The following is a 27744-nucleotide window of genomic DNA, read 5'->3' on the forward strand; positions in this document are numbered from 1 at the left end:
TATGATGTTTATGATGCATTGAAATGATAGAGCTGGTATTTTGTGTTTGCTGAAGGGAGTTGGTGACTGGCGCAGATGTATAGTAGCAGCTGTTCACCGCCCAAATTGTGCATGCTCCATTGGAGATGCAGAGCTTTGCAGCTCTCATGGATGCGGAATTGTGCACAACCACTGAAGTATGTGAAATCTGTGTACAGCCTGTACACATGGAGAATTGTTGCCTTCCCCCTACAGATCATTGGAGTATCTTCAATGTACATGGCACTCTGAGGAAAGATAAACATTTTAAAATTAAATTGTGATTGCAGAAGAGTTGAATCACCAACTCATTTAAACAGAAGGAGCTGTAATTAGATTTGAGGGATGAACATTCAAAAAGACTATATTTTTAAACAAAATAAATTATTATTAGTTTTAGTGGCTGCCATTTTGTCAGGCTGGAAATGTGGGCTACAGTTTTATATGGTAAGTAGATGTATGCAAACTTTCAAGTCCATGCAACTCATTTTAATGTTTCTTTGTGAAAACAGGGAGTATTCTCAGCATATTTACAAAAGAAATAACATAGTGCCCAACCTGTGATACCATACATGCTGTGTACTGACATCAGGAAGATGGTATTGCATATGCCAATGGGATGTCCAATCTGTGTGCAAAATGAAGTTGACTATGTTGGAAATGTTGTCAAATAACACGCTCCTTGTTGTGGTACAGCACATATCCTTTTCTTGGCACTTGCGCAGAATTACAGAGGTCAGGCTACAGATGGGTGGGGATATGCAGAGTCTTTTGCTTATCTACATTCAAAATGGATACATGTGCACATAAATAGTTAGCAGAATCTCTCCTGAGGTACTTGAAATTAAATCCAACTGGAAACACCAGAACTCTGTACACATACACATTTCAAAGCAACCGCTTGAATTGATCTTGTAGCATAATCAACTAAATCTATCTGCGTCTTGAAGCACACATCAATATCTGACTTAACAAAGACTCTTCATGTAAGCATCTGTACAAGTAAGTAAGGCTGCTGCCCACTGGTTAAAGCACATTGTTGAACAGAATGGATGACATTTTCCTATATTGCCGATACCTGATTTGAGAGGACTTGATGTTGGGGATGTGGAAATGTGACAGGAAAAACAGATTCTACTTTCCAACACTGGCATCCCACAATTTTTGGGTGTGAGAGATTACCTCTCTAGTATTAAGTTAGATGTGCTTGTGCGTAGGTATATAGGGAAGTGATTTATTGCAAGACAATATAGGCTGATGAAGCAGCTGCTATGGAGTCAACTTTCAAGCCTTATGTGATTTCACAAAAATGGTTTTGATGAAGAAAGTTTTTTGACTGTCCGCCAGCAATTTTTGTTCTGCCATCGACCTTTTATTTTTAACATCCAACTGTTCAGGACAGCCAAAGGCTTGAGGATAGAGGAAATACTATTAATTACTTCTTATTGTGGCAGCTTAAGGCAGTCAAAAGCAATGTGACACATCTTGCAAAGTTATTCCAGCAGATAAAAATACCATAATTTCCAACAAATGTGGTTCAAAGATTGTTTAGTTTCTTAACTAACTGCTCCACTTTCTTTGTTACTCTACTATAAAGGTTCATTGGCTTAAAATAAATGCTTGCTCTGTCAGCTGATAGAGTTGCATAACGTAAGAAAGCCATAAAAGAAAGAATAAATAATACTTTATATGTTTAAAACCATTGACAATAGAGGATTTGAGGAAGCAACTATCACTAGCTCTGTGCTTCTGGTAATATTGAGTCTCTGCAGAGTAGTGATTAATGGGATATATATAATCTCCAAATACTGTTCTCACTTTTCAGTGTACCAGTGTGTCACTGGGCATGTTGGAGGTGTAACAGAAAGAAAGTGATTGTTTCCTATGCCTCTGACCTCATCTTGCAGCCAAAGAAGATTTTGAGTGTTTAGATGAGGACTCCAGAACACAGAAGGTAGACTTAAAGGTCTCTTCATCCTACCTCGTTTATAATTCCTTTTATTGCTAGGTGTAGTGAGGATCATGAATACTTTTGGAGATTTTGTCAGATTTATATTTATAGCAAAATTTAAACAGTTTTTTTTCTAAGAGCACCCAACTCTTTGTCAGGGTGAGTTTTTCATTTCTACATGACCCATTATTCTTGCCTGTCTGTGGAAGATTGTTATCTTGTTTGGAAAACTGTAGGATTTGATAATGAAGTGTTTATGATACTGGACTCACCTAAGCGAACATAATCCCTTTTGACAATTGGAAACTTTAAATTCAGTTTAGAAAACCTACGGAAAAAAACTAACCATGACAGATTGTCATTAAATTGCCATTAAATCAATCATATTAAATGATATTTTTATTTGTTCATTTAGCAGAATGATGGTATTGCAAACAAGGCCAGAATTTACTGTCCCGGTTTTGAGAAGCTAACCAACCATTTTGGAGAGCAGTTAAAGAGGCAGACACACTGTAGTGGGTCTGGAGTTACATTATAGACCAGATCAGGTAAGGGCAGCAGATTTTCTTCCATCCATTGTCATGAAAGCCTATCTCGTTCACTAAAGTTGTATGAGGATGCTTGTGGTATATTCTTATTACTTAAGAACTTCAATTCAGAAATGGAGAAAAAAATGAATTTCACTTCTCAATTCTACAAAGGTGACATTTTATTAAAGATCCGAAAGTCATTTTGAATAGTGAACAGAAGAAAACAATTTTTAAAAAATGACTTAAAGTGCGTTAAATGATTCCATTGAATTTCTGAGGAGTTTTTTTACTGAATGTTTATAAAATTGAGTTTATGATACAGAAATTCAAGGTCAGAAGGCCTGGAATGCTGCAGCAAGTAATTCACCCCCTGACTCCTCTAAGCCTGCCCACCATCTACACAATACATGTTAGGTGTGTGATGGAATATTCCCCAATTGTCTGGATGAGTACAACTCCAGCAACACTCAAGAAAGTTAATACAATCCAATTCAAAGCCTACCTGATTGGCACCAGATCCACAAACATCCACTCACTTCAGCATCAACATTCAGTAGCAGCAGTGGGTACCATCTACAAGGTGCATTGCAGGAAATTCACCAAGTCTCCTTAGACAACATCTTCCAAACCCATGACCACTTGTCTTGAGAAGGGCAAGAGCAGCATATATATATACAATAGAACACCATCACCTGTGAGTTCCTCTCCTAGCCACACACCATCTGAATTAGAAATATAGGCAGTGGATTAAGAGAGAATTAAAGGAGAAATATTTTCACCCGTGGTGGGTATTTTCATCCGGTGGTGGGTATCTGGAACTCACTACTGGAAAGGGTGCAAGAGGTGTTGGCTATCACATTTAATAAGTATTTCGATGAACACTTGAAGCACATACAAGTGCTGGAAATGGGGTTTGAGTGGTGCTTGATGACTGGCACAGACATGATGGGCTAAAAGGCCTCTCTGTGCTGTAGTATTGTATGATTCTTTGATGCTTCATTGAAGTTGAGCACCTGTAGGACTTAAATGTATTTAGAAATAGCAAGGACTGCCTCACGATTTTGAAGAAGTAACAAAGAGGACTGATGAGGACAAAGCATTGGATATGATTTATATGGATGTCAGTAAGGCATTCAAAAGGTTCCACATGAGAGACTGGTTAGCAAAGTTAGAGTTGAGAGTGTGGTGCTGGAAAAGCACAGCAGGTCAGGCAGCATCTGGGGAGCAGGAGGATCGATGTTTCGGGCATAAGCCCTTCCTGATGGAGGGCTTTTGTCTGAAATGTTGATTACCTGCTCCTCTGATGCTGCCTGACCTGCTGTGCTTTTCTAGCAGCAGACTCTCAAGTCTAATCTCAAGCGTCTGCAATCGTCACTTTCGCCTGGTTAGAAAGGTAGATCACACGGAATAGAGGGAGAACTAGCTATTTGGATACAAAACTGGCTCAAAGGTAGAAGACAAAGGGTCATGGCAGAGAGTTGCTTTTCAGACTAGAGGCCTGTGACCTGAGGTGTGCCATAAAGTTTGGTTTTGGGCCCAATGCTTTTTGTCATATAAGTGATTTGGATGTGAACATGGGAGGTATGGTTAATAAGTTTGTAGATGACACCAAAATTGGAGGTGTTATGGACAGTGAAGAGGGTTACCTCAACATAGAGCAGGCTCTTAATCAGATGGGCCAATGGGCTGAGGGATGTCAGATGGAGTTTAATTTAGAAAAATGTGCGATGTTGCATTTTGGAAAAACAAATCAGGGCAAGACTTATACACGTAAAAGTGACGTCCTGGGTAGTGTTGGTTCATAGTTCCTTGAAAGTGGAATTGCAGGTAGACAGGATAGTGAAGAAGGCCTATAATAGGCTTGTCTTTATTGGTCAGTTGGGAGGTCATATTTCAGCTGTACAGGACATTATTTAAACCACTATTGGAATATTGCATGTAATTCTGATCTCCGTCCTATAGGAAGGATGTTGTGAAACTTATAAGGGTTCAGAAAAGACTTGTAAGAATGTTACCATGGTTGGAAGATTTGAGCTACAGGGAAAGGCTGATTAGACTGGGGCTGTTTTCGCTGGAGCACCAGAGGCTGAGGGGTGACCTTATAGAGGTTTATAAAACCATGAGGGGCTTGGATAGGGTAAATAGGCAAGGTCTTTTCCTTGGGATGGGGAGTCCAAAACTACTGGAGGGCATAGATTTAATGTGAGAGGGGAAAGATATAAAAGAGACCTAAGGGGTAACTTTTTCACACACAGTGTGGTGCATGTATGGAATGAGCTTCCAGAGAAAGTGGTGGAGGATAGTACAATTACAACATTTAAAAGATGGGTATATGAATAGGAAGGGTTTAGAGGGATATGGGTCAAATGCTGGCAAGTGGGACTAGTTTTATTTCAAATATCTGGTCAGCATGGACGAGTTGGACTGAAGAGTCTGTTTCCATGCTGTATATCACTGTGACTCTACAACTCCATAATTGTAAAGGAAATAGATGGGAAAATAGTTAAAGCTTTTTAAAAAAATGTTAATCTTATTATGTTTATATTAAGATCTTTCTGGATTGTCATAAATTGGTTTTGCTTTTTCCTTTTGTGTAATAAACATGTGTTCTTTTGTTAAAAGAATATTGGCAGTCATGAGTGAACCTGCTCAGTAACTGACCACCAGAGTAACCAAATTGCAAAAACAAATCTCAGTCTACCAAGCCAAGTTTTGCTCTGGAATCTGACTTATTCAGTATTACCATCAGCTTGAATAATAATAGGTTATCATATATTCTATTCCAAATTTATTCATAAATTACATGTAAAACTCTCTGCTGATATGGTGGGATTTGAATTTACTCTTGAGATCATCAGTTTTGGTTTAAGGACTTATAGTTCTGTAATATAATCACCAATCATTCGTTACTGTAAAAGATATTGGACATATTATTTCCAATAATTTGACATAATGTCGATCTGCCTGACTTGCTTACGTTGTATATTCTGTTTTAGAAGTTTGATGTTCTGAGCCAAAGATGCCGCTCATCAAGAGGATCATTGAACCTCGGCATCTGTGTCATGGGGCTTTACCAGAAGGTGTCACCAGTGAGTTGGAATGTGTGACAAACAGCACATTAGCTGCCATTATAAAGCAACTTGGCAGTCTCAGTACGTAACTATGATTTCATATTTACTCTATTTTCTGTTACTTTTCTTGCAAGTTTTATCATTTTTTTTGTAAAAAAAATGCATTTTTGGTTGAAGCGTGTGTTAGACTGGGTTTGCTCTCTCAATGTGATGGAAAGTGGCCATTACTTGATATCTTAAAGGACTTAGTTTACATGGGTTTGGTTAGCCTCTACCAACTTCCACCAGTAAGTGTGGGCTCAGAACACATAGTGTAGGCATTGGAAAACACCGCCGCATAAATGTTCTGGGTTGACCTTCCCTCCACCATAAGGTCAGAAGTGAGGATGATCACCAATGATTACACAATGATCAGCACTATTCATGACTCCTCAGATACTGAAGTAGTCCATGTTCAAATGCAACAAGATTTGGATAATATCTAAGCTAGAGCTGATAAGTGGCAAGTGACATTCGCACCACAAATGCCAGGCTCTGATCATCACAATAAGAGACAATCTAACCATTGCTTCTTAATATTCAATGGTGTTACCATTATTGAATTCCCCCCATTATCAACATCCTGATGGGGGGGAGGTAATCATTGACCAGAAATTCAACTGGACTTGCCACATAAACACAGTACCTACAAGAGCAAGTCAGAGCAAGCTAGGAAAACTGGCGAGTAACTCACAGCACACCTTGCCTTCATCTACAAGGTATAAGTTAGCAGTGTGATGGAATACTCTGAGTGCAGCTCCAACAACACTCAAAAAACTTGACACCATCCAGGAAAAGGCAGCTTAGTTGACTGGCATTACATCCACAAGTGTCCACTCCCTTCTCTACCGAAATTCAGTAGCAGCAGTTTGGGGTGGGGGTACATCTGGAAGTCCACCTTTAGAGTTGCCAGCCAATTGGAAGCCATCATTCTTCATAGTGGCAGTGCCAGTAGGACCACCACAAGCTGGTTCTGTAGGTGGACCCTGGAGGTACATCCGGGATGTGGTCACTGTGGGTTCTGTAGGTGGACCATGGAGGTACATCCGGGATGTGGTCACTGTGGGTTCTGCAGGTGGACCCTGGAGGTACATCCGGGATGTGGTCATGCCAGTTCTCTAGATGGCCCATGGAGTGCATCCGGAATGTGGTCACTGCCGGTTCTGCAAGTGGCCCATGGAGATGCATCCGGAATCTGCCAGTTTTGCAGGTGGCCCATGGAGGTGCATTCAGGATGTGGTCACTGCCACTTCTGCTGGCAGCTCATGGAGGTACATCTGGGATGTGTTTCCATGGCTCAGCTCCTCTTTTCTTGCAGTCTAGTCCTGTGCACTGCTTTGTCAGCCCTGGCCTGCTATTAATTCTGTATTCCTTCCAGTCTCTCTTTCCAACCTTTGCTCTGGACTGCTTTAAAAATACTATATTTGATTTTACACCCCACTCCCAGACGTCCTGTGTGTTGCTCCAGCTTCTGCTGTTTCTTCTGGCAGCTTAAGGATTGGGTCGAGCTTCTGACTAGCCTCCTTTCCAACCTCTGCACCATCCTGAAAACAATTGTGCAATTCGGTTTTATTTGTTTCAGACAGCCTTTGAACCAAGTAATTTCAGTAATGAAATAGGTGCTCCTGCAGGATGAATAGCAATGATTCAAGGTAATGAGCAGAAACTGTGATAGCTGCACAGAATACTGAATCACAATGGTCGTGACAGAATTCTCAACTTGCTGCTTTTATCATTTTGTATTGTTTCGTGAATGTTAAATTAAATGTCCTGAGACTTGACCCCTATGATCTCAAAAGGTAGAATATATTTAAAATAAGATCCTATAAAACAGTAAGTGTTTTTTGGAGTATAAGATGTTTGTCTAATTATTGTTTTTTTAAAAAGGAACATCTATGTTTGATTAATATACAACCAATTAGTTGTCAAAAGAATAGGGTACTTTTGCTAACTTGCATTCACATGTGAGAACAGTCTTATTTTCAATGAAGATCCACTGAGGTATGATCATGAGTACCAAAGCTTATTTGTTATTGGATGACCTCACAGCTAATTCAGAGCCAAACCTGATGTTGTCCAATGTCCACATGCAGAACATTTTCTGGACGATTAGGAGAAGTTGTTGAATCTGATTGTCTTCCTTGTTTCTAATTAAGGGTGAATGAGGTCAGTTATAGCATTTAACTGTTACCTCTGGTGGAGATTGGCTATCACAGCAAAGATTAAATTTGATTCAGAGACATTTTGGTCCATCAAAGTCTTGTCTTGTGTATTTTTGTTTGACAAATGTAGTTTTCCATCTACACGTATGGAATCTGATGTGCAGATGCAGACTATTTGGCCAATTGGTGTCTGCGTTGGTGTTTTTCCCCATGTGTGATCACCCACCTAATTTGTTCAACTTCTTTTTTTTTCTCCCTTGTGCATATCTTGTATCTCCTTATTTGTATCAATGCCATTTGCTCCAAGTGCTCCTTGTGCTAGTGAATTCCACAGCCCATCTTCCTCTGTGAAGAAGTAGATCCCTGTTCCTTATTGGAACGATTGGTGGCAATTTTATATTTGTAGTCCCTTTCTGTGACTTCCTGATAACTGAGAATTTTGTTACAACTATTTCTTTTAAATGCCTTTATGGTTTTAAAGACCTGTAGGTTTATTTTCCTTCCTAGAGAAAAGAATCCCAGTATGTTATGTCTATTCATATGGGGGATTTTCCATTGAAATTATTTAGAGTCATGGAGGTTTACAGCACAGTAAAAGGCCCTTCAGCCCATTGAATCGGTACCAGTCAAAAACAACTACCTATTCTAATCCCATTTTCAAGTACTTGGCATACAGCCTTCTATTCATTGGCATTGCAAGCCCATATCTAAAGGCATCTTATATGGAATGAGGATAAGGGTTTCTGCCTCTACCATCCTCACAGGCAGTGAGTACCAGAAACCCACCACATTGTGAGAGAAACACACAGTGAAAGGTTCACTCCTGTCCACCTTATCTATGCCCCTCATAATGATATACACCTCAAAACCCCCTCTATGTCCGTTATTCCAAGGAAATCAGCCCCAGCCTATCCAATCTCTACTCATAACTAAATCTCTCCAACCCAGGCAACATCTTGGTAAATTTTCCCTACACCCTCTCCAATGCACTCACATCCCTCCTACAATATGCATTTTAGAACTGCACACAATATTCCAGCTGTGGCCTAACCAACATTTTATACAGTTTCAGCATAACCACCCTGTTCTTAAACTCTATGCCTCAGCTAATAAAGACAAGTATCCCATATGCATTCTTAACCACCCCTTCATGTCTCCTTTTGACAATCATTTCTGGACCTCCCATTAGTATAGCAAAATTACTTGCATTGAAATGAATGAGGAAAATCGATTCTGTACTGCAATTGGTTAATAACATTCTTTAATTGCCTGGTTTGCAATTTACTGTGCAAAATTGTCATAATGAAACAAATTCTGACACAGTTTGTTGAATTTGGCCAAATGGACTCTTGAATAAGTCTTAGCACAGTCATGACATTCCTTGTAATACATGCATGTAATACTACACCCAGCTTCCCATTCCAAACTGTATGTAATTTCCTCATCCTGCTTCATCCTTCCAAACTCATTCTACAGATCAGCAAGATTTATTTCCACTAGCAAATTATCGACCTTATCCTCAATACTGCTGAAGCCGCCATCCCTGTCTTCACCTTTAGGTTCATCCTGTCCATAGTCATTGACCTCATGAAATGGCCTATTTCATATTCTGAGTCTGTGACGCCTAATTCTAGATCCCATGGCCAGCGCTGGGGAGAGAATGTCATTCCTGTATCCAGTCTGCTCAGCTTTGTCAGAATTTTATACTTTTCAATGAGATCCCCACTTGTTGTTATAAACTCCAGTGAACACAACCCCAGGCAGCAATCTCTCCTCAGAAGGAGACAAATATGCCCTCAGTCTAGTGAACATTCACTGTACTCTTTCTATGGCAAGTGCAATTTTTTTCTTGGGTAAGGAGGCCGAAACTGTACAGGAAACTCCAGTTGTGGTCTCACTGAGGCTCTGCTGCTGTACTCGAACCTCCTTGCAATGAAGGCCAACATACCAATTGCCTTCCTAATTGCTTGCTGCTGTTTCTGCACACTTATAGGAATCAGTATATTACAACATCCAGGTCTGTGTATATCTCAACATTTCGCAATCTATCACCATTTAAATAATACTCTGCTTTTCTTTCTATCAAAGTCGACAACTTCACACTAATCCATGATATACTGCATCTCGCATGTTTTTATCCATTGACTCAACTTGTCTCAATCAAGAAGCCTCTTTTCATCCTCTTCACCATTCACACTTCCACCTAAATTTGTATCATCAGCAAACTTTTGACTCCCTTATCTAAATTGTTGACATATATTGTGAATATCTGGGGCCCAAGCACTCATCATTGTAGTACATCATCTGTCACCTCCTTCCACTCCCAGAAAGAGACTTATCTCTGTTCTTTTGTTTCTTATCCATTAATCCATGCCAGTATGTTATCATCAATCCTACATGCTTTGATTTTGCACACCAACCTCTTGTATGGGACTTTATCAAAAGCTTTCTGAAAATCCAACTAACCAAATCCACTGCTTCTCTCTTATATGTTCCACAAATTATGTCCATAAAGACACTCAACATGTTTGTCAAATACTAGTTCTCTTTGTGTAATGCCTCTGGTGTTTTCTAAGTGTCCTTTTATCACATCCATTATGGTAGACTCCAGCATTTTTCTCTACTGTTGACATGAGGCTTCAATTCCCAGTTTTCTCCCTCCCTTCCTTTTTTAAATGGTAGAGTTACGTGTGCCATTGTCCAATCTGCTGGGAATTGGGGGGATGGAGATCTCTCCTGCATTGATGTAATAGCCCAGGGCAAAGAAAGATGTTTGTGGCCAATCATCTCCACCCTGGTCATCAGCAGGAGTTCCTCAGGATAATGTCCTAGTGCAAACATCTTCAGTTGTCTGATCACCTTTCCTGTCATAAAATTAGAAGTATGGATGTTTGCTGTTGATTGCACAGTACAAAGTTTGACTCCTGAAGCAGTCTTTATCCATATGCAGCAAGGCCTGGACAACAGTTAGACTTGGGTGATGAATAGCAAGAAAATCCCATGCCCCTCTAATGCAAAGCAACCATCTTCTTTAATGAGAGAGCATCTAACCATTCCCCCTTGATGTTAGTACCAAGTCAAAATCTAGACGTTTACTATTGAGCTAGATAAACACTGTGGTTAGAAGAGCAGTTAGAGACTAGGAATTTTGTGGCAATTAACTCACCTCCTGCTTTGCTATACATCTCCTGTCCACTGTCTACAAGGCACAAGACATGAATGTGATGGAGTACTATTCACTTTCCTGGATAATTGCAGCTCCAATGATGCACTGGAAGCTATAAACCATCTAAGGAAGTCTGTATGATTGACATCCTGTTCATCACTTTCAACATTCGTTCTTTTCAACACTTTGTACAGTGTAGTACTATGTACCATTTACAAGATGCATTGCAGAAAACAGCAAAGCATCATCAACAGTGGCTTCCAAATCAGTGTTATCCGCCACCTAAAAGGACAAGGGCAATAGCTTCAAGGCAACACCACCACCCGCAAGTTTACCTGCATTCCTATCATGGAACCATATCGCTGTTCCTTCACAGTTGCAGGGTCAGTATCCTGGAGTGTCCTAACAAGTGTATGGAAGTCCCTGAACCCCATGGACTGCAGCAGTTTGAGAATTTGGCTTGCCACTACCTTCTCAAAGGTATTTGAGGATGAGCAACAAAGGATGGCCTTGGCAACAATATACATATCCCCGAATTAGCTTTTAAAAAATAATTCTTCTTTGAATCTCTGTCTTGTGTCAGCCATAGGTCGAGCAGCTTCAGTGGAGCTTACAGAAATTAGTAAATATTTCCTGAGAAATGCCTGAGCTGGTGAGGAAGAAATTTACTGATTTGCAGTTGTCAAAGTATCTTTCACATATTGCTTGGCTTTTCAAGCTCTCCTTAGAGATTGTTAACAAAAAACCGAAGTGACAGTAAGTTGCATAATAAAATGTCCTTATGTGCTTCAGAAAGGCATTCTAAAGCAAACTACACTGCTAAACCATGTAATCAGTTACAAGGTCAGATAATTAAAAGCATAGTCAATGTTTTAGGGAGTAACAGAAAGAAAGTAAGGTAGAGAATTGGAGAAATTCAGGAAGGGGATTCAGAGGCTTGGTGTGTCGCTAATGATGTCATCACCAATGGTATAGAAATCTATGGATGCTCAAGCAGTTGGAATGAACAGAGCACAGATATTCTGGAGAATTATGGGACTGGTGAAGATTAGAGATTGGGTGGGGCCAGATTATTAAGAGATTTTGAAAGTGCTTTTTAACTGGGTGCCAATGTAGATTGAGTATGAGAGGATGGGTAAACAGCATAAGATATGTTGAAAAGAAAAGTTTTGAATGAGCTCAAGTTTGTGTAGGTTAAACAATGGAGGCTAGCAGGAGTATTTTAAATTAACCAAATGTGGAAGTAGTAAAGGTAGAATTAACAGCTTCAGCAGCTGAAGAAGTGAATTGGTTATAGATAAACAACGTTACAGTCATCCTCATGTCACGCGAGCAGTGAACAATTGGAAAAATGAAATGTGAAAGATTGAGGTCAGAAACTTCCATACTCTGTGCTATGTGTTTCTCTTCTTCTTTATCATCCTACAAATTTTGACATTATCCCCAGCAACTTAGCACACAAAATCTTGCCATGTACAGTAAACTGTACTTGTATCTCCTGGCAGCATCAAAACACAAACTGCAATTATCTGAAGGGACATGGTGCCATTCAAAGGTTGTGCACTCATATTTCAACAGAGTTGAGGCAGCATGGTGGCTTAGTGGTTAGCACAGTTGCCTCACAGTGTCACGGTTATGGGTTCAATTCTACCCTTGGGCAACTGTCTGTGTGGAGTTTACACATTCTGTCCATGTCTGTGTGAGTTTCCTTTGGATGCTCCAGTTTCCTTCTACAGCCCTTAAAAAGTGCAGGTTAGGTGGGTTAGCCGTGGGAAATGCAGGGTTACAGGGATGGGTCTGAGTGGATGCTGTTCAGAGATCAGTGTGAACCTGATAGGCCGAATGGCCTGCTTCCACACTGTAGAGATTTGGTTCTACCTTTGTTGCCTTCAGTTTCTTCTCTATATGCAGGTTGCATGTTAAGTTGTTTATTTCTCATTAAATTGACGGCATTCAAAATGGATGCCTTGACAGTGTTTCTAACTGGCATGCTTCATCTTCTCCCTCACAGGTAGACATGCTGAAGATATATTTGGCGAGCTCTTTAATGAAGCTAACAATTTCTGTATGCGAGTTAATTGTCTCCAAGAGAGAATTGATTGCCTGGCAATTAAAGTCACTCAACTGGACTCCACTGTGGAGGAAGGTGAGTGAAATGAGAAAGTGCGATGCAGACCAGTGCAAACTCAAACAGTTGCATTGAATTGCACTCGCAGGGTTTTATGCTGTGTGGTATGTTTGTGTATGTTGGCAGCGAGATTAGTTAGATTGAATGCACATGGCCAAAAAGCACAATGAGAAACAAAGAAGCTGTAAAAAAACTAATAAAAAGCACAACTGAGAATATAAGGAAAGAAAGCTTCTGTTCACATTGGGCTTGAAAAATGGTTCTTGCCAGATTATACAATTTCAGCCTTTTCAGGACTAAATTGCGAAGTATATTTGTAGACTGTTATTTTTACGTATGAAGGTGAATTTGGATGATGAGGCTTCCTTTCCCATTTGACCTCAATTTTACAAAATGTTAATCCTACTGACATTTCACTGACTAGTTTCATTTAAAAAGAGTGAATAAAGAATTGAAGAACACATACTAGGAACTTGTCACAAAATATTTTGTCAAAGACATCTGGATTTAATCCTGATTATACATTGACCAACTTTCCAAGTTCATAGATCAGGCTTGTTTCGTAAAATGTCTACTTGCTACATTCGCAGAAACTTAATTGTATCCTTTCTCTTAACACAGTCAGAACTTGTTCCTTACCCCTGCTGCACTGACTTTAGCGAACGATTATTGCTGTGACAAATTTCCAAAAGTATTCTTAACTTCTCTGTACTGATGATTGACAACAACTCTCTTGAAATCAACATGATCTCAAATCTTCTCTTACCTGAAAGACAATGTCTGCAAAAAAAATCAACTGATTTGTATAGCATTGCAGTGGTGTTTTTTTGGTTCTGGACTGCAATGGGTTCAAACTGCAACATGGCTAGCTGTCAAGCTGCACTTTAATTGATTTTTTTTTGTGTGCCAACACCAAAAGTAATGAAAATGTGTTTGCCACCTGCACGTGGTCTGACCTATCTTGTTGGCCGTTCATGCCCTCCAATGTACAAACAAGGCAAACCTTTACAGTTTCAGGAAGATAACCTTTAACCATTTTCCATTTCCGTGAAGATAATGGTCAGGTCAAAAATTTTGCACAGTGTTTGTCTGCTTGATGCTGAGTTAAATGAGTAATTATAGCTTGACTGAGAAACCATTAAGGATTAAGTTGATGGTTTGTTTATTTCTCAGAACAAGATCTGTCAAAATTGAGATTTCTAAATTAAATATTTCAAAATAACAGTTTCACTAATTCCTGCTGTTTAATCTGAATTTTAACACTAAAATGTCATTGCTGTGAAAGGCCTTTTTTCCTGCAGCACTCTAATATGACTGCTATATTTTGGGTCCTTTCAAGCCAATCTTCACAGTTTATTTCTGTTTTTACATCCTCAAGCTCTACAGTCCTCCTGGGTTAAATTGTAACTGTCCATGCTTTGGAGACTGTCAATGATTGTCATGACGTCTACATAAACATTTTGATAATACATTCAGGAAAATAAATGACAGCTTGAATTCACATAGCACCTTTGAACGTGGCAAGATGTTACTCAAAGACATAATTGTACAATATAAAAGCTTTGGTGTGTCTTTATTTTGTTCTAAGATACAAACTGCATTTTTACAGCACCTTATAGCTGAAGAAAACTCCATGGCACTTTAGAAACCGCAGAGATCTGTGATACCTGGGTGGGTGGTTGATAATGATGCTGCCTGTAAGAGTGAGAGCAGTTAAAATAGGAGAACAGCTATTAAAATTCAGACTGAGATTCAGCCTCAGAGTTTATGATCCCTCTTGGGCATCCTGACCTTCATTTTGGAAAGCTCTCATTGAGGACCTTCACAGCAAATGCCATGGCTACCAGTGTACGTGAAAGGAGTCTAGATGCTAAAGAACTTGGAGTTATGATGGCATTGTAAGTCTCAAGGTAGTAACAGACTAGGAAAGATGAAAGGCTTGACATGAAAATGAGAATTTTAATTTGGAGTCATTGGGCTACTCCGAGCCAACGGAGAGAACCAAGATTAAGTATGACAGGCCAAAGAGACTTGGTGCAGGATAGGATACATGGACAATGTTGTGATGCATGAAGAATTGGTGGTGTGTTTAAGAATATTGGAATAGTCAGGTTTAAGGATGACGAAGGTTTGAATTACTGTTCAATAGAAAATGGGCTGGTGCATGAGTAGAAGCAAATGGAGTTATGGAAGTGGAAGTAGATGTGATTTGTTGTCAGATGTTCAACAGCTGATTGAAAAAGATGAAGTTTGTTCATGCACTCCTTCACCTGAGTAGTTGAGGAGAAGGATGAAGCAGGACCAAGTGTATGGAGCTTGTGTCAGAGGCCGAAGGTGATGGCTTTGGGCTTCCTGGTTTTAACAGGAAAACAATTGTGTGTAATCCAAAAATAGTTATTGTAAAGGTGCCTGACAGTTCAGTGTCATTAGCATACGTGAATAAACTGACATACATGTCTGAGTGAAATCATAGCAAATGGTAGTGGAGATATTAAACTCATTCCTGAAAAGTCTGTGAGTGCTGGAATGATTGAAACTTTCAAAACTGAGGTTAATCGTTTTTTTTTGGTTTGGTATGGTACAAAGAGATGTGGATCAAAGAGTAGTAAATGGAATTGAGATACAGGTCAGCCATGATCAAACTGAGCATGGAACAGGCTTGAGGGGCACAATGCCCTACCTGTTCCTATGTTTCTACTTTCCCATGTGATACTGACTGTGAATGGTTAATGCAGATGGTGTTAGACCATTTTTAAAAGGTGCTAGTTGCAGCAGGTGTTTTGCAGACTTCTATCAAAAATCACATTTGAAAGTAATATCCTGCCTGGGAGCCACTCTGCGGTTTGCAGCATCATGATGCGTCACAGAGGGGAGATCCACAGATGTCCTGCACTGCGGGGCTTCGCTTTTGATCACGGTTTGCCAGTTCAAAAGCAAATATCTCCCATCTGTCCTTCATTTTGGACACAACATTCAGGTCCCCTCTGGTGACTGTGAAAGTGAATTTGCCCTCAACTATGCTTCCTCCCCATTCCCACCAAATATACAGTGGAAGTGTTGTAATACTGAGTAATGCCCTGTAGATCTTTCTGTCCGCATACTTCAGCTAACAGATGCATTTGTGCCCACATACTCCCCCACAGCTTGTTAACACAGGATGTTAATTCTGGTAGAAAGCATTTATCTTCAGCTAAAAAGAACAGTGTATAAAATTAACCCTGTCGGAGGATGTATGTAGGTGAATAATTTTCTTTCAATATCAACTAATATGTTAAACCTGCAGCCTTTGCTGGTTTACTATAAACGTAGTGTGCTTGGGGATTATCTGCATTTATATAATTATATATGTGTATTATTTAAATGTGGCCTGGTTCCATTTCTTGCTGCATTTGTCACTGGTTCCAGGCCTCCACCGCACCCTCCCTGCCCTCTTATTAATATCAAAACTGTGGTTTCAATGCTACTGCATTAAGGGAAGGTGGTCAGTTTAATGGATGGCTGCAGCTTTATCTTGGTCAGTGAAGTAGCAAAGATAACTAAAATTTCTATCTTGAGCCTAAGAGCTCACCAGGCCTTCTCACTTTTTGTTGGAGGGACAGAGAAGGCAGGTCAGTGCAACGTTTTGCACTACACCTGAAATCCCTTCATAAATGTTCACTTCTGTAATTGAAAACATTTTCCAATCTAAAACTCCTCCTGTAAACTGAAAAAAAATCTCTGTTGAGCAGAAGAAAATATTAAGGAAGGGGGCATAGAGAGAGAAAGTAAATAATCTACTCAGCATCTCATGGATAATGGAATGAATAACTTGTTAGATGGTTTAAATCTAATTCTGATGAGGTAATGAATGCCTATTGGAAGAACAGAAGAATGAGTAAAGATATTCAAAAAAGTGATAGATAAATGTTTAGATTGTAAAGGCATCAAGTGGTATGGGGAGAAAATAGGAATGTGGCATGTAGATAGATAACTAGCCATTGTCATGTTGAATAGTAGAGCAGGCTTCTGGATTAGTGGTGCTGGAAGAGCACAGCAGTTCAGGCAGCATCCAAAGTGCAGCGAAATCGACGTTTCAGGCAAAAGCCCTTCATCAGGAATAAAGGCAGTGAGCCTGAAGCGTGGAGAGATAAGCTAGAGGAGGGTGGGGTTGGGGAGAAAGTAGCATAGAGTACAATGGGTGAGTGGGGGAGGGGATGAAGGTGATAGGTCAGGGAGGAGAGGGTGGAGTGGATAGGTGGAAAAGGATCACATAACTGACACTGAAACAGAGAATGCCAGACAAACTCTGAGTCTGGCAGCATTTGTGAAGAAAGAAATAGAGTTAATATTTCAAATCTGATATGACTTTTAAACTTACCTTTTTTCTTGATGCACATATTTCTATAAACTCTGCCGCTTTTTCAGATGCTCAGCTTTCAAAGCTTTTCTTCTACAGTTAACCCCTTTGATTTATTGCCATTTCCATTTCCCTCCATTGGCAACGTGGAATAGATTTTGTTCAGCTCTTGGCTACGATTTTCATTTGTCTCCTTCATCCAGTCTTATCTCTTCTCGAGAATTTCAGATGATGGAATGCTTCTACCATTTCCTGTTTGTTAACTCCTGTTTTCTGTTTAATTTGTCTCCCAATTTTCTCCATTTTCCTTGTATGGGCCTTTCCAGTGTTTTTGTTCTAGGAGGGTTAAATTGGACAACCCCTCAAACTCTTACAGACTGAAATGCAGGGACCAAGCTCACTTTGTGTTGTCTGCTGATCAGATTAGCTGCCCATGTTTAACACGCTGTTTGTGAGCTGCATGCATCAGCAAGGGGTTTGAAACCATAACTTCCCAGCACGATTTAAAGTTAGAGAAGGTGCAGTGTGGCTGGAGCAGTTGCTGACAATCATGTAGGAGCTGAATATTTCTTGGGAAAGTCAGAAGAAGGGCATGGAGAAAGTAAGTTCTGAGTTTTTCCAACATTATGCTGTCGGTCTTGCTGGAGGATATGAAAATGAGAATAGATACCCTGTATCTTCAGGAAGCCCTTTTGACGAATAGCAAAGGGTTACAGAGGGCTCTAAGAACCCTTTTATTATCTCATCAGAATGAGATTTAAACCATTTAATAATTCTTTGTAAGTTATTCATTCCATTGTTCTCTACTTGCTGAGTAGATTATCTGTCTTCTGTCTCTCTATATCCCCTTCCTTGACATTTTCTTCTACCCTACACAGGGTTTTTCTGTCAATGTCAGGAATCTAATCCTGAGAACTGAGATGGAGTACCACAACAATTTCTGTGACTGCATCTGAGCTAGCTTGGCTTGCTGAACTGAGCAGCTTTCTGCTGTTCTGAAACCATTTGATATGTCTTCAAATGGCATAACCCAGCAGCTGCAACACCAATCAAATAACAGAATATTACAGATATTGGAAATCTGCAATAAAAAACAGAAAATGCTGAAAATACTAAGCAAGAGCGAGAAATGTATTAATGTTTCAGTTCAATGACTTTTCATCTGAACTGGGAAAAGTTGGAGATATGTTAGATTTGAGCAAAGTGTAGTTGGGACAAGGGCAAAAAGAAAATCCTTGATAGGGTGTCCACAAAACATCAGAGCAGAAGTAGGCCATTTAGCTCATCAAGTCTGTTCTGTCATTCAATGAGATCTGATAATCCTCAACTCTAATCCTCTGTCTTTTCCCAATAACACTTGATTCCCTTACTGATTAAAAATTTGTATATTTAATGACACAGCCTTCATAGTCGTCTCTGGTTAAGAATTTCCGATGAACTATTCTCTGAAAGAAGAAATTCTTTCTCATCTCTGTCGTTTATGGTGACCCCTTACTCTGAGAGTAATCTGTCTGATCCTAGATTCTTCCACAAGGGGAACCAGCCTTTTCACATTTCACCTGACATCTGCTAAGAATCTTTGTGTGTGCAAATATGGTCACCTCTCATTCTTCCAAACTCCAATGAGTTCAGGCCTAATCAATTCAGCCTCTTCTTTTAAGAGAATCCCTCCATGTCTGGGATCAGCCGAGTGAACCTTCACTGCAGCTTTCCAAATCCAGGGCCTTGTTACCCACAAAGTCAAAGATCTGAGTTGCGAGAGGTATTAAATGATTATTTCGTACCAGTTTTAAGTGGAGACGAAAGAGCTCAGGGGAATAAATATTGATGTTTTGAAAACAGTTCACATTACAAAAGAGGAAGTGTTAAAAAACACAAAGGCAGATAAATCTCGAAGAACTGATCGAGTGTATCCCAGGATGTGGTGGAAAGATAGGGAGGAAATTGCAGGGCCCTTGGCAGGAATATTTGTATCATCTATAAACATAAGTGAAGTACCAGAGGACCGAAGGGTGGCTTATGTTGTGCCATTGTTTAAGAGAGGCTGTAAGGAGAAGCCTGGAAACTGTAGACTGAGAGTCTGACATCAGTGATGGGCAAGTTGGAGGTGATTCTGAAAGATAGCATTTATTTGCATGTGGAGAGGTGAAGATTGATTGGGGTAGTCAGCATAGTTTTGTGCGAGGAAAATTGTGTCTCACAAACTTGATTGAGTTTTTTAATGGAAGTAACCAAAATGATTGATGGCAGAGCAGTAGATGTTGTTTACTTGGACTTTAGTAAAACCTTTGTCAAGGTTTCGCATGGTAGACTAATTAGTAAAGTTAGATCAGATGGGATTCAGGGTGAGCTTGTCAATTGGATCAAAATTGGCTTTACGATAGGAGACAGAAGGTGGTGGTAGTGGGTTATTTTTCAGACTGGAGACCTGTGACCAACTGTGTTTCACAGGGATGAGCACTGGATCCACTTTTATTTGTCATTTATGTAAATATTTTGGATGGGAATAGAGGAGGCATAGTGAGTAAGTTCACAGATGACACTAAAATTGGTGGTAAATAAGGTTATCTAACATTACAAATAAATCTTGATCAATTGGGTCAATGGGCTGAGGAGTGGCAGATGCAGTTTAATTTGGATAAATGTGAGGTATTGCATTTTGGTAATAGAACAAGGAGAGGACTTCTACAATTAATGGGAGGGCCGTGGATAGTGTGGTAGAACAGAGAAACCTAGGGGTTCAGGTAAATAATTCTTTGAAATTTGCATCACAGGTATACAGCATGGTTAAGATGGTATTTAGCACACTTGCCTTCGTTGCTCAGACATTTGAGTGTAGGCATTGGGACGTCACATTGAGGTCCTGTTCTGTACAACTCTGTGCAGTTCTGGTTGCCCTTTTATAGGAAGGGTATTAAGCTGGGGAGGGTTCTGAAAAGAATTACCAGGATGTTGCCTCCAGTGGAGGGTTTGAGTTACAAGGAGAGGCTGGATAGGCTGGACTTCTTTCACTGGAGTGTAGGAGGTTGTGGGGTGACCTTATGAGAGGTTAGTAAAGTCATGAGGGCCATTGATAAGGTGAAAGACAAGGGTCTTTTCCCTAGGATGGGGTGAGTTCAGAATGAGGGGGCATATCTTTACAGCAAGAGGAGAAAGATTTAAAAAGGACATGAGGGGCACCCATGCAATGGCTCATGTGTGAAATGAACTGCCAGAGAAAGTGGTAGATGCAAGTACAGTTACAACGTTCAAAAGACATTTGGATAAGTTCATAAATGAAAAAGATTTGGTAGGATATGGGCCAAGTGCGGGCAGGTGGGACTAATTTAGTTTGGGGACATGGTTAGCATGGACTGATGGACCAAAGGGTTTGTTTCCATGCTGTATGACTCTATGACTCTATGTATGCAAACAAGAAATGAGGGAGGAGAGAAATTGTTGGAAAGTGAGTGGAGGGGGAGAAACAATTGAATAGAATCTTTGGAGTTCTCATAAAGAGAACAGTGACTAATGCTGCTACTGAATCATCATAAAATCTAATTGTTTTTAACATTCAGTGATAATGAGAAGCTCAATGCGTGGAGTTAAAATTAGTGCAAAAAATTGTGAAATGTTTCAGAAGGACATTTGAATAGGGATAAATTGAGGCTGAAAAGTATGTTCTCTTTCCTTGTAAATTGTCAGTTGAATAAAGGTGGATTTAGTGTTTCAATAACCATATATTTGTTTTTGTTTGAAGTGTCACTTCAGGACATCAACATGAGGAAAGCATTTAAGAGTTCAACAACACAAGATCAGCAGGTGGTTTCACGGAATACCATTCCAAATCCAGTATTGGAAATGTTCCAACAATGTGACAAACCGCCACCACTCAACATCCTGACACCATACAGGTAAGATTTTATTTGATGCTTGAAAATACACTCAAGTCTCTGTAATATGTTAGAGGGGAAAATTGGTTTCCTTAACAATCACTTTTTATAAGCAAATTAAATTCTTTTCCAAAAGGTTTTGTGAATTTTTGTGCATGCATCAAGGTGACATTATCAGTATGTAGTGTGGTCGAGTCAAATATGACTCGGACATGATAAAAAGCAAAACTCTACTGAACAGTGGCCCTGTTATTTATAGAAAGAATGATGACCTATAGCAGCCATATGGTGATCATGGAGTTCAGGTGAAGTTTTCTGTTTCCCAGCTGGGAGAAAGTGAGGACTGCCATTACTGGAGATCAGAGTCAAAAAATGGGGTGCTTGAAAAGCCCAGCAGGTCAGACAGCATCCAAGGAGCAGGAGAATCGATGTTTTGTATACAAGTTCTTAATCAGGAATGTCATTCCTGATGAAGAGCTCATTCTCAAATCGTAGACTCTCCTGCTGCTCGGATGCTACCTGACCAGCGGTGCTTTTCCAGCACCACACTTTTTGACTCTGTTTCCCAGCTGGCCTGGTTGAGCATTTGGCTAGCTGTCCCACAAGCAAACCATTGGTAGTAGATGGCAGCACAGATTCAGAATGGAAGGTGGAAGTGTGAAAAGATTATGTGAGATTGGGAGGAGAGGGGTCTCCAGGAAAACTATTACAGATGGGTTGGGAATGCAGCGCATCATTGGTGTTAGATTGTGGTGTGTTGCATCATGGGGCAGTGATGGGGTCCAGGAAAGGGAATGCTGGGACATATTGAGGAGGGCTTTTGGATCGCAGCTAGGAGTGGGGGAGCAAATGTCAGGTTGCTGGGCAGAAGGTGGGGGGATCTGATTGTGGGATTGGATAATGTTGTTCTGTACAGCAGATTCAATTGCGTGGACGGTAGCAGATCGAAACGGGTTGGTGTTGGAGGGCCACAGGGAAGTACTGGTATTTCTCTTGACCCACAAGCAGTGCTGCAAAAGTGTTTACCTGTTTGATCTAACAGCAAAATACTGCAGATGCTGGAAATCTGAAATAAAAACACAAAATAATGGAGCAATTCAGCATGTCTGGCAGGATATGTGGAGAGAGAAACAGCATTGACTTTTCGAGTCCAGTCTGAATTAAATTCTGAAGAATAATTATACTTGGTACAAAGTTAACTCTACCTTTACACAGATGTTGTCCAACTTGCTGAGTTACTCTGGCAATCCCTGTTTTTATAATCTGTTAGATCTGCTAGTCCTGACCCTCCTTGAACAGCTTGACATCCTGGGTCTTGGGAAATGCAGCAAGTAGCGATTTCATACAAATGTTCATTAAAATCTAAAATACGGAGCCTTATTAAGATAATGCATGTCAGTATGGTAGCAAGCTTTCTGCAGAGTCAGAAGGTTGAGTTTGAGTCTCACTTCAAGATGAGGTTAATGGCATGGCGTGATCATTTAGACGAGACATTAAACTGATGCCCACCTGTCTTTGCAGATGGAAGTAAAAGACTTAATGGAGTTATTGTGAAGAAAAAGATAGTTATCTCCAGTGCCTTCCAACAGTATTTATCCCTCGATCAGCACCATAAAAACAGATTATCTGGTCATCCTCACATTGCTGTTTATTGCTGTGAACTGCTCTGCTTAAATTAGTTGCCATTTTCGTATATGCCAATAATGAGTACATTTTAAAAATACCTTGTTTGCAGTAAAATGCGTTGTGACTTCTGCTGCCCTTAAAGCGCTATATAAATGGAGGTCTTTCTTCTTACTGTAGTTAAATTATTGACAAATGAGTAGGTTACTCACTGTTCCAACCTAGGAAACTGGAAATAGGCACAGTCAGAACAGGATTGAAATTGACTGTAATGGTGGCCTTAAAGTTTCACCCAGTCTGTTTCTGACCTGGGGTAAAAGTAGCTGAATTAAAACAGTATGATACTTCTCTTTCCTACATTTATCATTACTGTAGCCTGAGTGACACTAAACTTAGTGTGAAATCAAGCAAATTTATGGCCTGTGCCTAAACCAACTGTACTGCTGACTGTTCTCACAATAGGTTTACTGCACAGAATGAGATCCTTAATTCAAGTTAGCTCTTAGAATCCTAAACTGCTTCCATTGCCATTCTACAACATTGTATTTTTCAGCGCTTCAAACAATGATCAGTTTTTTTTAAAAGAATATAACACTTCCTGATAATATGTTCCACACAATCTGAAGAAATGTTTTCTAATTTCTCTCCTCAAGTTTTTAATAGTTTTAAATTGATGGCTTTATCACCGATATCCCACCATCTGGCATGGTGGCACAGTGGCATAGTGGGCGGCACAGTGGCACAGTGGTTAGCATTGCTGCCTCACAGCGCCAGAGACCCGGGTTCAATTCCCGCCTCAGGTGACTGACTGTGTGGAGTTTAAACATTCTCCCCGTGTCTGCGTGGGTTTCCTCCGGGTGCTCCGGTTTCCTCCCACAGTCCAAAAATGTGTAGGTTAGGTGAATTGGCCATGCTAAATTGCACGTAGTGTTAGGTGCAGAGGTAAATGTAGGGGAATGGGTCTGGGTGGATTGCGGGTCGGTGTGGACTTGTTGGGCCGAAGGGCCTGTTTCCACACTGTAAGTAATCTAATCTAATCCCTTTCGGTTTTGAAATCTCTTTGTGCTAATGGAAAAGGCTGTCCCATTGCCAATTTGTCATATTTAAAATTTGCCACCTTGACATCATCTAGATTACATTTCTAATTCTCATGGTTTTAAGGTCCCTTCTATGATGGAGGTCCAAACTTGAAACAGAACTCTAGTCTTATCTCCTGCAGTATCTGCATAGTTAGAGAGACCAGTTTTATCTCAGCAAAATACACTGAATATAATCTAAAGGTGAATTGTCCCTATTATATCTCTTGATCCTCATGTATTATGTGCTCAATCTGGAATGTGAGCATAGCTCATTCTTGAGAAGGTGATGGTGAACTACCCTTTTGCACCACTGCAGTCCGTATGGTGTAGATACATAGTTCTGCAGCCCTGCTCCGTGAAGGAGATGTTAGATATTCCTCAGAGTAAGGTATTTTGATCGAATGTTTTGATGCCGATGGGACAGTTTACTCGTTCTCATCTATTTTGTTCACTGTTTCTGAATCTGTAAAGCAGCAAATTATTCTGTAGACTACTGTGCTCAATATTTCGAATAGTTTCTGTTTTTATTTGTTGTGGATCTATCGTTTAATTTTCTGTGCAGTACTTATCTATATTTAGAAATTTTTGTATGAAAGTGCTTTATTACTTGTACTAGTAAGCTTATACTAGTGGAAGAATGAAGTACTACGTAAGGAATAATTTATTCATTGACTAATTTGAAAAAGTCCTCTGTTTAAGGCAAAGGAACAAAATGGGATGTTAAATTAACCTCATATATTGCTAAACAAGCTGCAGGAGGACAGTAAACAATAGAATGGAATAAGTCAATTTTGTTAGATTTGGCGATATGATTTGTATTTAATCAAATATTGAATGGAGTTCAAGTCTACTTTGTACAACCAAATAGAATGAATCTCACAAGTTAGTATATTGTGATAGAAATTGGAAAATTAATAATAGGCACTTGGAGCAGATGAAATATCATGTAAAAAAAAAAGTGGGGTCCAGGTAGGAGGCCATGATCATTATATCACAAGGTTTAAGATGATGGAGAATGACTTTGGTCAATCCAGAGGAAGAAAATCAATCGTCAAGGACTGACTTAAATTGGATAAGGGTAGAGCTGGGCAGGATAAACTGGAGCAAGAGGTTGCTGGGAGAAACTGTAACTGAACAATGGCTGTGCCCATCCTTCTCTTGGATGGCTTGGGTACAGTCATGGAATATTCTCTCAAATGGGAAAGGTATGACAAACAAATCCAGAGCTCACTGAATCAAAGGGAATAGAAAATAAGATAAAGAAGAAACAATATGCTTGTGTCAGGTAGAAAGTATAGATGAGAACCAAGAGGAATGCAGATGGTTCAGAGAGGAAGTGGAAAAGCAAATAAGAGAAATGTTGAGGAATCATTAAAGAGAAAAAGATGTAGCCAACAGAAATGGCTGTCCCAAAATCTTCTGTACTCACATAAAAAATGAAACAGTGATAGGATGAAGAGTAGAGCTGATGAGAGCAAAAAGGGGATTTACACATGCAGGCAGGGCGAATGAATACTTTTCACCTATCCTTATTGAAGAAGGAGGTGCCATCTATACCATGTGACAGTGGGGAAACTGCCACTAGCAGAGTGTTCACAATTGATAAGGACAAAGTCTTGGGTTGTTGTACTTATGTTGACCAGGAGCCAAAGATGGATGAGATGCATCCAGAGATATTGAAGCAGGTGGTGCAAATTGCTGGGCACTGACCATAATCTTTCAATCTTCTGTATACTTGGGGGAAGTGCTACAAATTTGGGGAATTGCAAAGATTATGACCTTGTTGAAGACAGTTGTAAGGAAAAACCCAACAATTACAAACCTGTCAGTTTAACTTCAGTGGTGGGAAAACTTCTAGAAAGAATTATTTTGGATAAAATTTGTAGTCACATGAAAAAAAAGCTGTGTTGATTAGGAAGAGTCCTTGACTAACTTGCTGGGGTTTTTGAAGAGGTAATAGAAAGACTTGATGAGGTTAACACTGTTAATGTGATGTATGTGGACTTACAAAATAAACTTGATACAGTGCCAGAAAACAGATTTGTAAGGAAAATAGAATAAAATGACTGTAGCCATGAAATACAAAAGACAGAAGCAATGTGGATACAAAATTGCACTTAGAATATTGTGAGCAGCTTTGGGCCCCATTTCTAACGAAGGATGTCCTGGTTTTGGTGGGAGTCCAGAGGAGGTTCACAAGAATGATCCCAGTAAAGAAGGGCTGATATGAGGAGCAGTTGAGGACTATGTGATCTAATTGAAACTTACAGAATACTCAGAGACCTGGTAGCATAGATGTAGAGAAGCTGTTTCTGTTAGTAGGAAATACTTAAGACCTAGGGGCACACATCAGTGTGAAGGCCCAACTCTTTAGAATTGAGGTGAGGAGGAATTTCTTCAACCAGTGGGTGGTGAATCTGTGGAACTCATTGCCATGGAAGGCTATAGAGGCCAATTCATTGGGTACAATCAAAACAGAGATAGAAAAGTTCTTGATTAGTAAGGGGACAAAGGGTTACAGAAGAAAGGCAGGAGATTGGGGTTAAGAAACCTATCAGCCATGATTTGAATGGCAGAGCAAGCTGAATTTGTGATAGAGACAGATTCAATTGAGGCATTCAAGAGGACATTAGATGATTATCTGGATAGAAATAATGTGCAGGAGCATGAGGAACAAGCAGGAGATTGGCAGTAATGATGTTCATTTGAAGAGCTGGCTTAGACACAGTGGCCCAAATGGCCTCCTGTACTGTAACAGTTCTGTGGTTCTGTGACCTTAATTTTCCAAAGCTGAAGACATTTCATAAATTCAACTTTTATGAGAAACTGTTGGCATTATAAAATGGAATGAAAATTTAATAGAACTATTGGAGAGAGCAATGAAGTTGTCGGTTCTACCTGAAGACAGATAGCAAGAAATGTATTGCAACTTGTTCTGACTTCTGACTTGAAGGCTAGTTGTATAATTTTAAAAATATTTGCAGTGTCATTTCTGCAGGACATTCCTGTTTACATTTTATATTGTGAGCATAGTTATGCTCTTTGAAGGACTGGGTAAAATAATATCATGGGAGTGTGTTACTGGGTGTCCTGCCCTGTTCTGTAACAGATTTTTGCTTTGCTCTTTGCATTTATGATGTAGGGATGACAGAAAAGATGGGTTGAAATTCTACACCGATTCCTCGTATTTCTTCAATTTATGGAAGGAAAAGATGCTGCAGGCTACAGAGGATAAAAGGAAGGAGAAACGAAGACAAAAGGTATTACAAAGAGATTATGTTCTATGTAATTAATATCCCATGTATATTCCATTCACTCTGATTTGAAGTAGACATAGCAGGCAATACATAATGATGGGCAAAACATCAAATTCCAAACCAAGTCTGCAGAGTTTGACAGGGAATACACTACTTAGAACAAGCTGATAATATCAATCATAGCCAATTGATTTTGTTGTGCCAGTAGATTGTCCACCTTTTGCCACAATTGCACCTTGAAAACAGCCTCATCAATAAATGGTTTGAGAGGCTTTTCAAAGTCAGAGGCTATGTGCCCAGTAACAGGAATGTGGGCGAAAACACTATATCTGTGTCTCAAACAAATCCTCTGGAAGGATGTCCTCTCTGCTTCGAGGGCCCTTACTACTTTTGATCCTTGTCAGATTTTAAATATCTGAACATTTATGAGGATGACTCCATGTTGAGATACCCTTGTGGTCCCTGGTCTCACTTTCCCGTGAGGCTGCCAAAGCTCTTGTGCCCGCAGCATT

General features: G+C 39.8%; 1 protein-coding gene across 1 annotated transcript in view; it reads left to right on the top strand.

Annotated features, from left to right (window-relative positions):
- Positions 1-2495: 2495 nt before the first annotated feature.
- Positions 2496-27744, top strand: part of LOC132820150 (actin-binding protein WASF3-like) — a 47235-nt gene continuing 21986 nt past the window's right edge. Inside the window, exons 1-5 of the mRNA XM_060832098.1 lie at positions 2496-2517; positions 5496-5651; positions 12949-13083; positions 21141-21294; positions 27118-27235. Of these exons, the coding sequence (XP_060688081.1) occupies positions 5519-5651; positions 12949-13083; positions 21141-21294; positions 27118-27235 (540 nt within the window). The 5' untranslated portion in view covers positions 2496-2517; positions 5496-5518. The remainder of the gene's footprint in view (positions 2518-5495; positions 5652-12948; positions 13084-21140; positions 21295-27117; positions 27236-27744) is intronic.

This window comes from Hemiscyllium ocellatum, chromosome 11, assembly GCF_020745735.1.
Source record: "Hemiscyllium ocellatum isolate sHemOce1 chromosome 11, sHemOce1.pat.X.cur, whole genome shotgun sequence".
In the NCBI taxonomy this organism is placed as follows: domain Eukaryota; kingdom Metazoa; phylum Chordata; class Chondrichthyes; order Orectolobiformes; family Hemiscylliidae; genus Hemiscyllium; species Hemiscyllium ocellatum.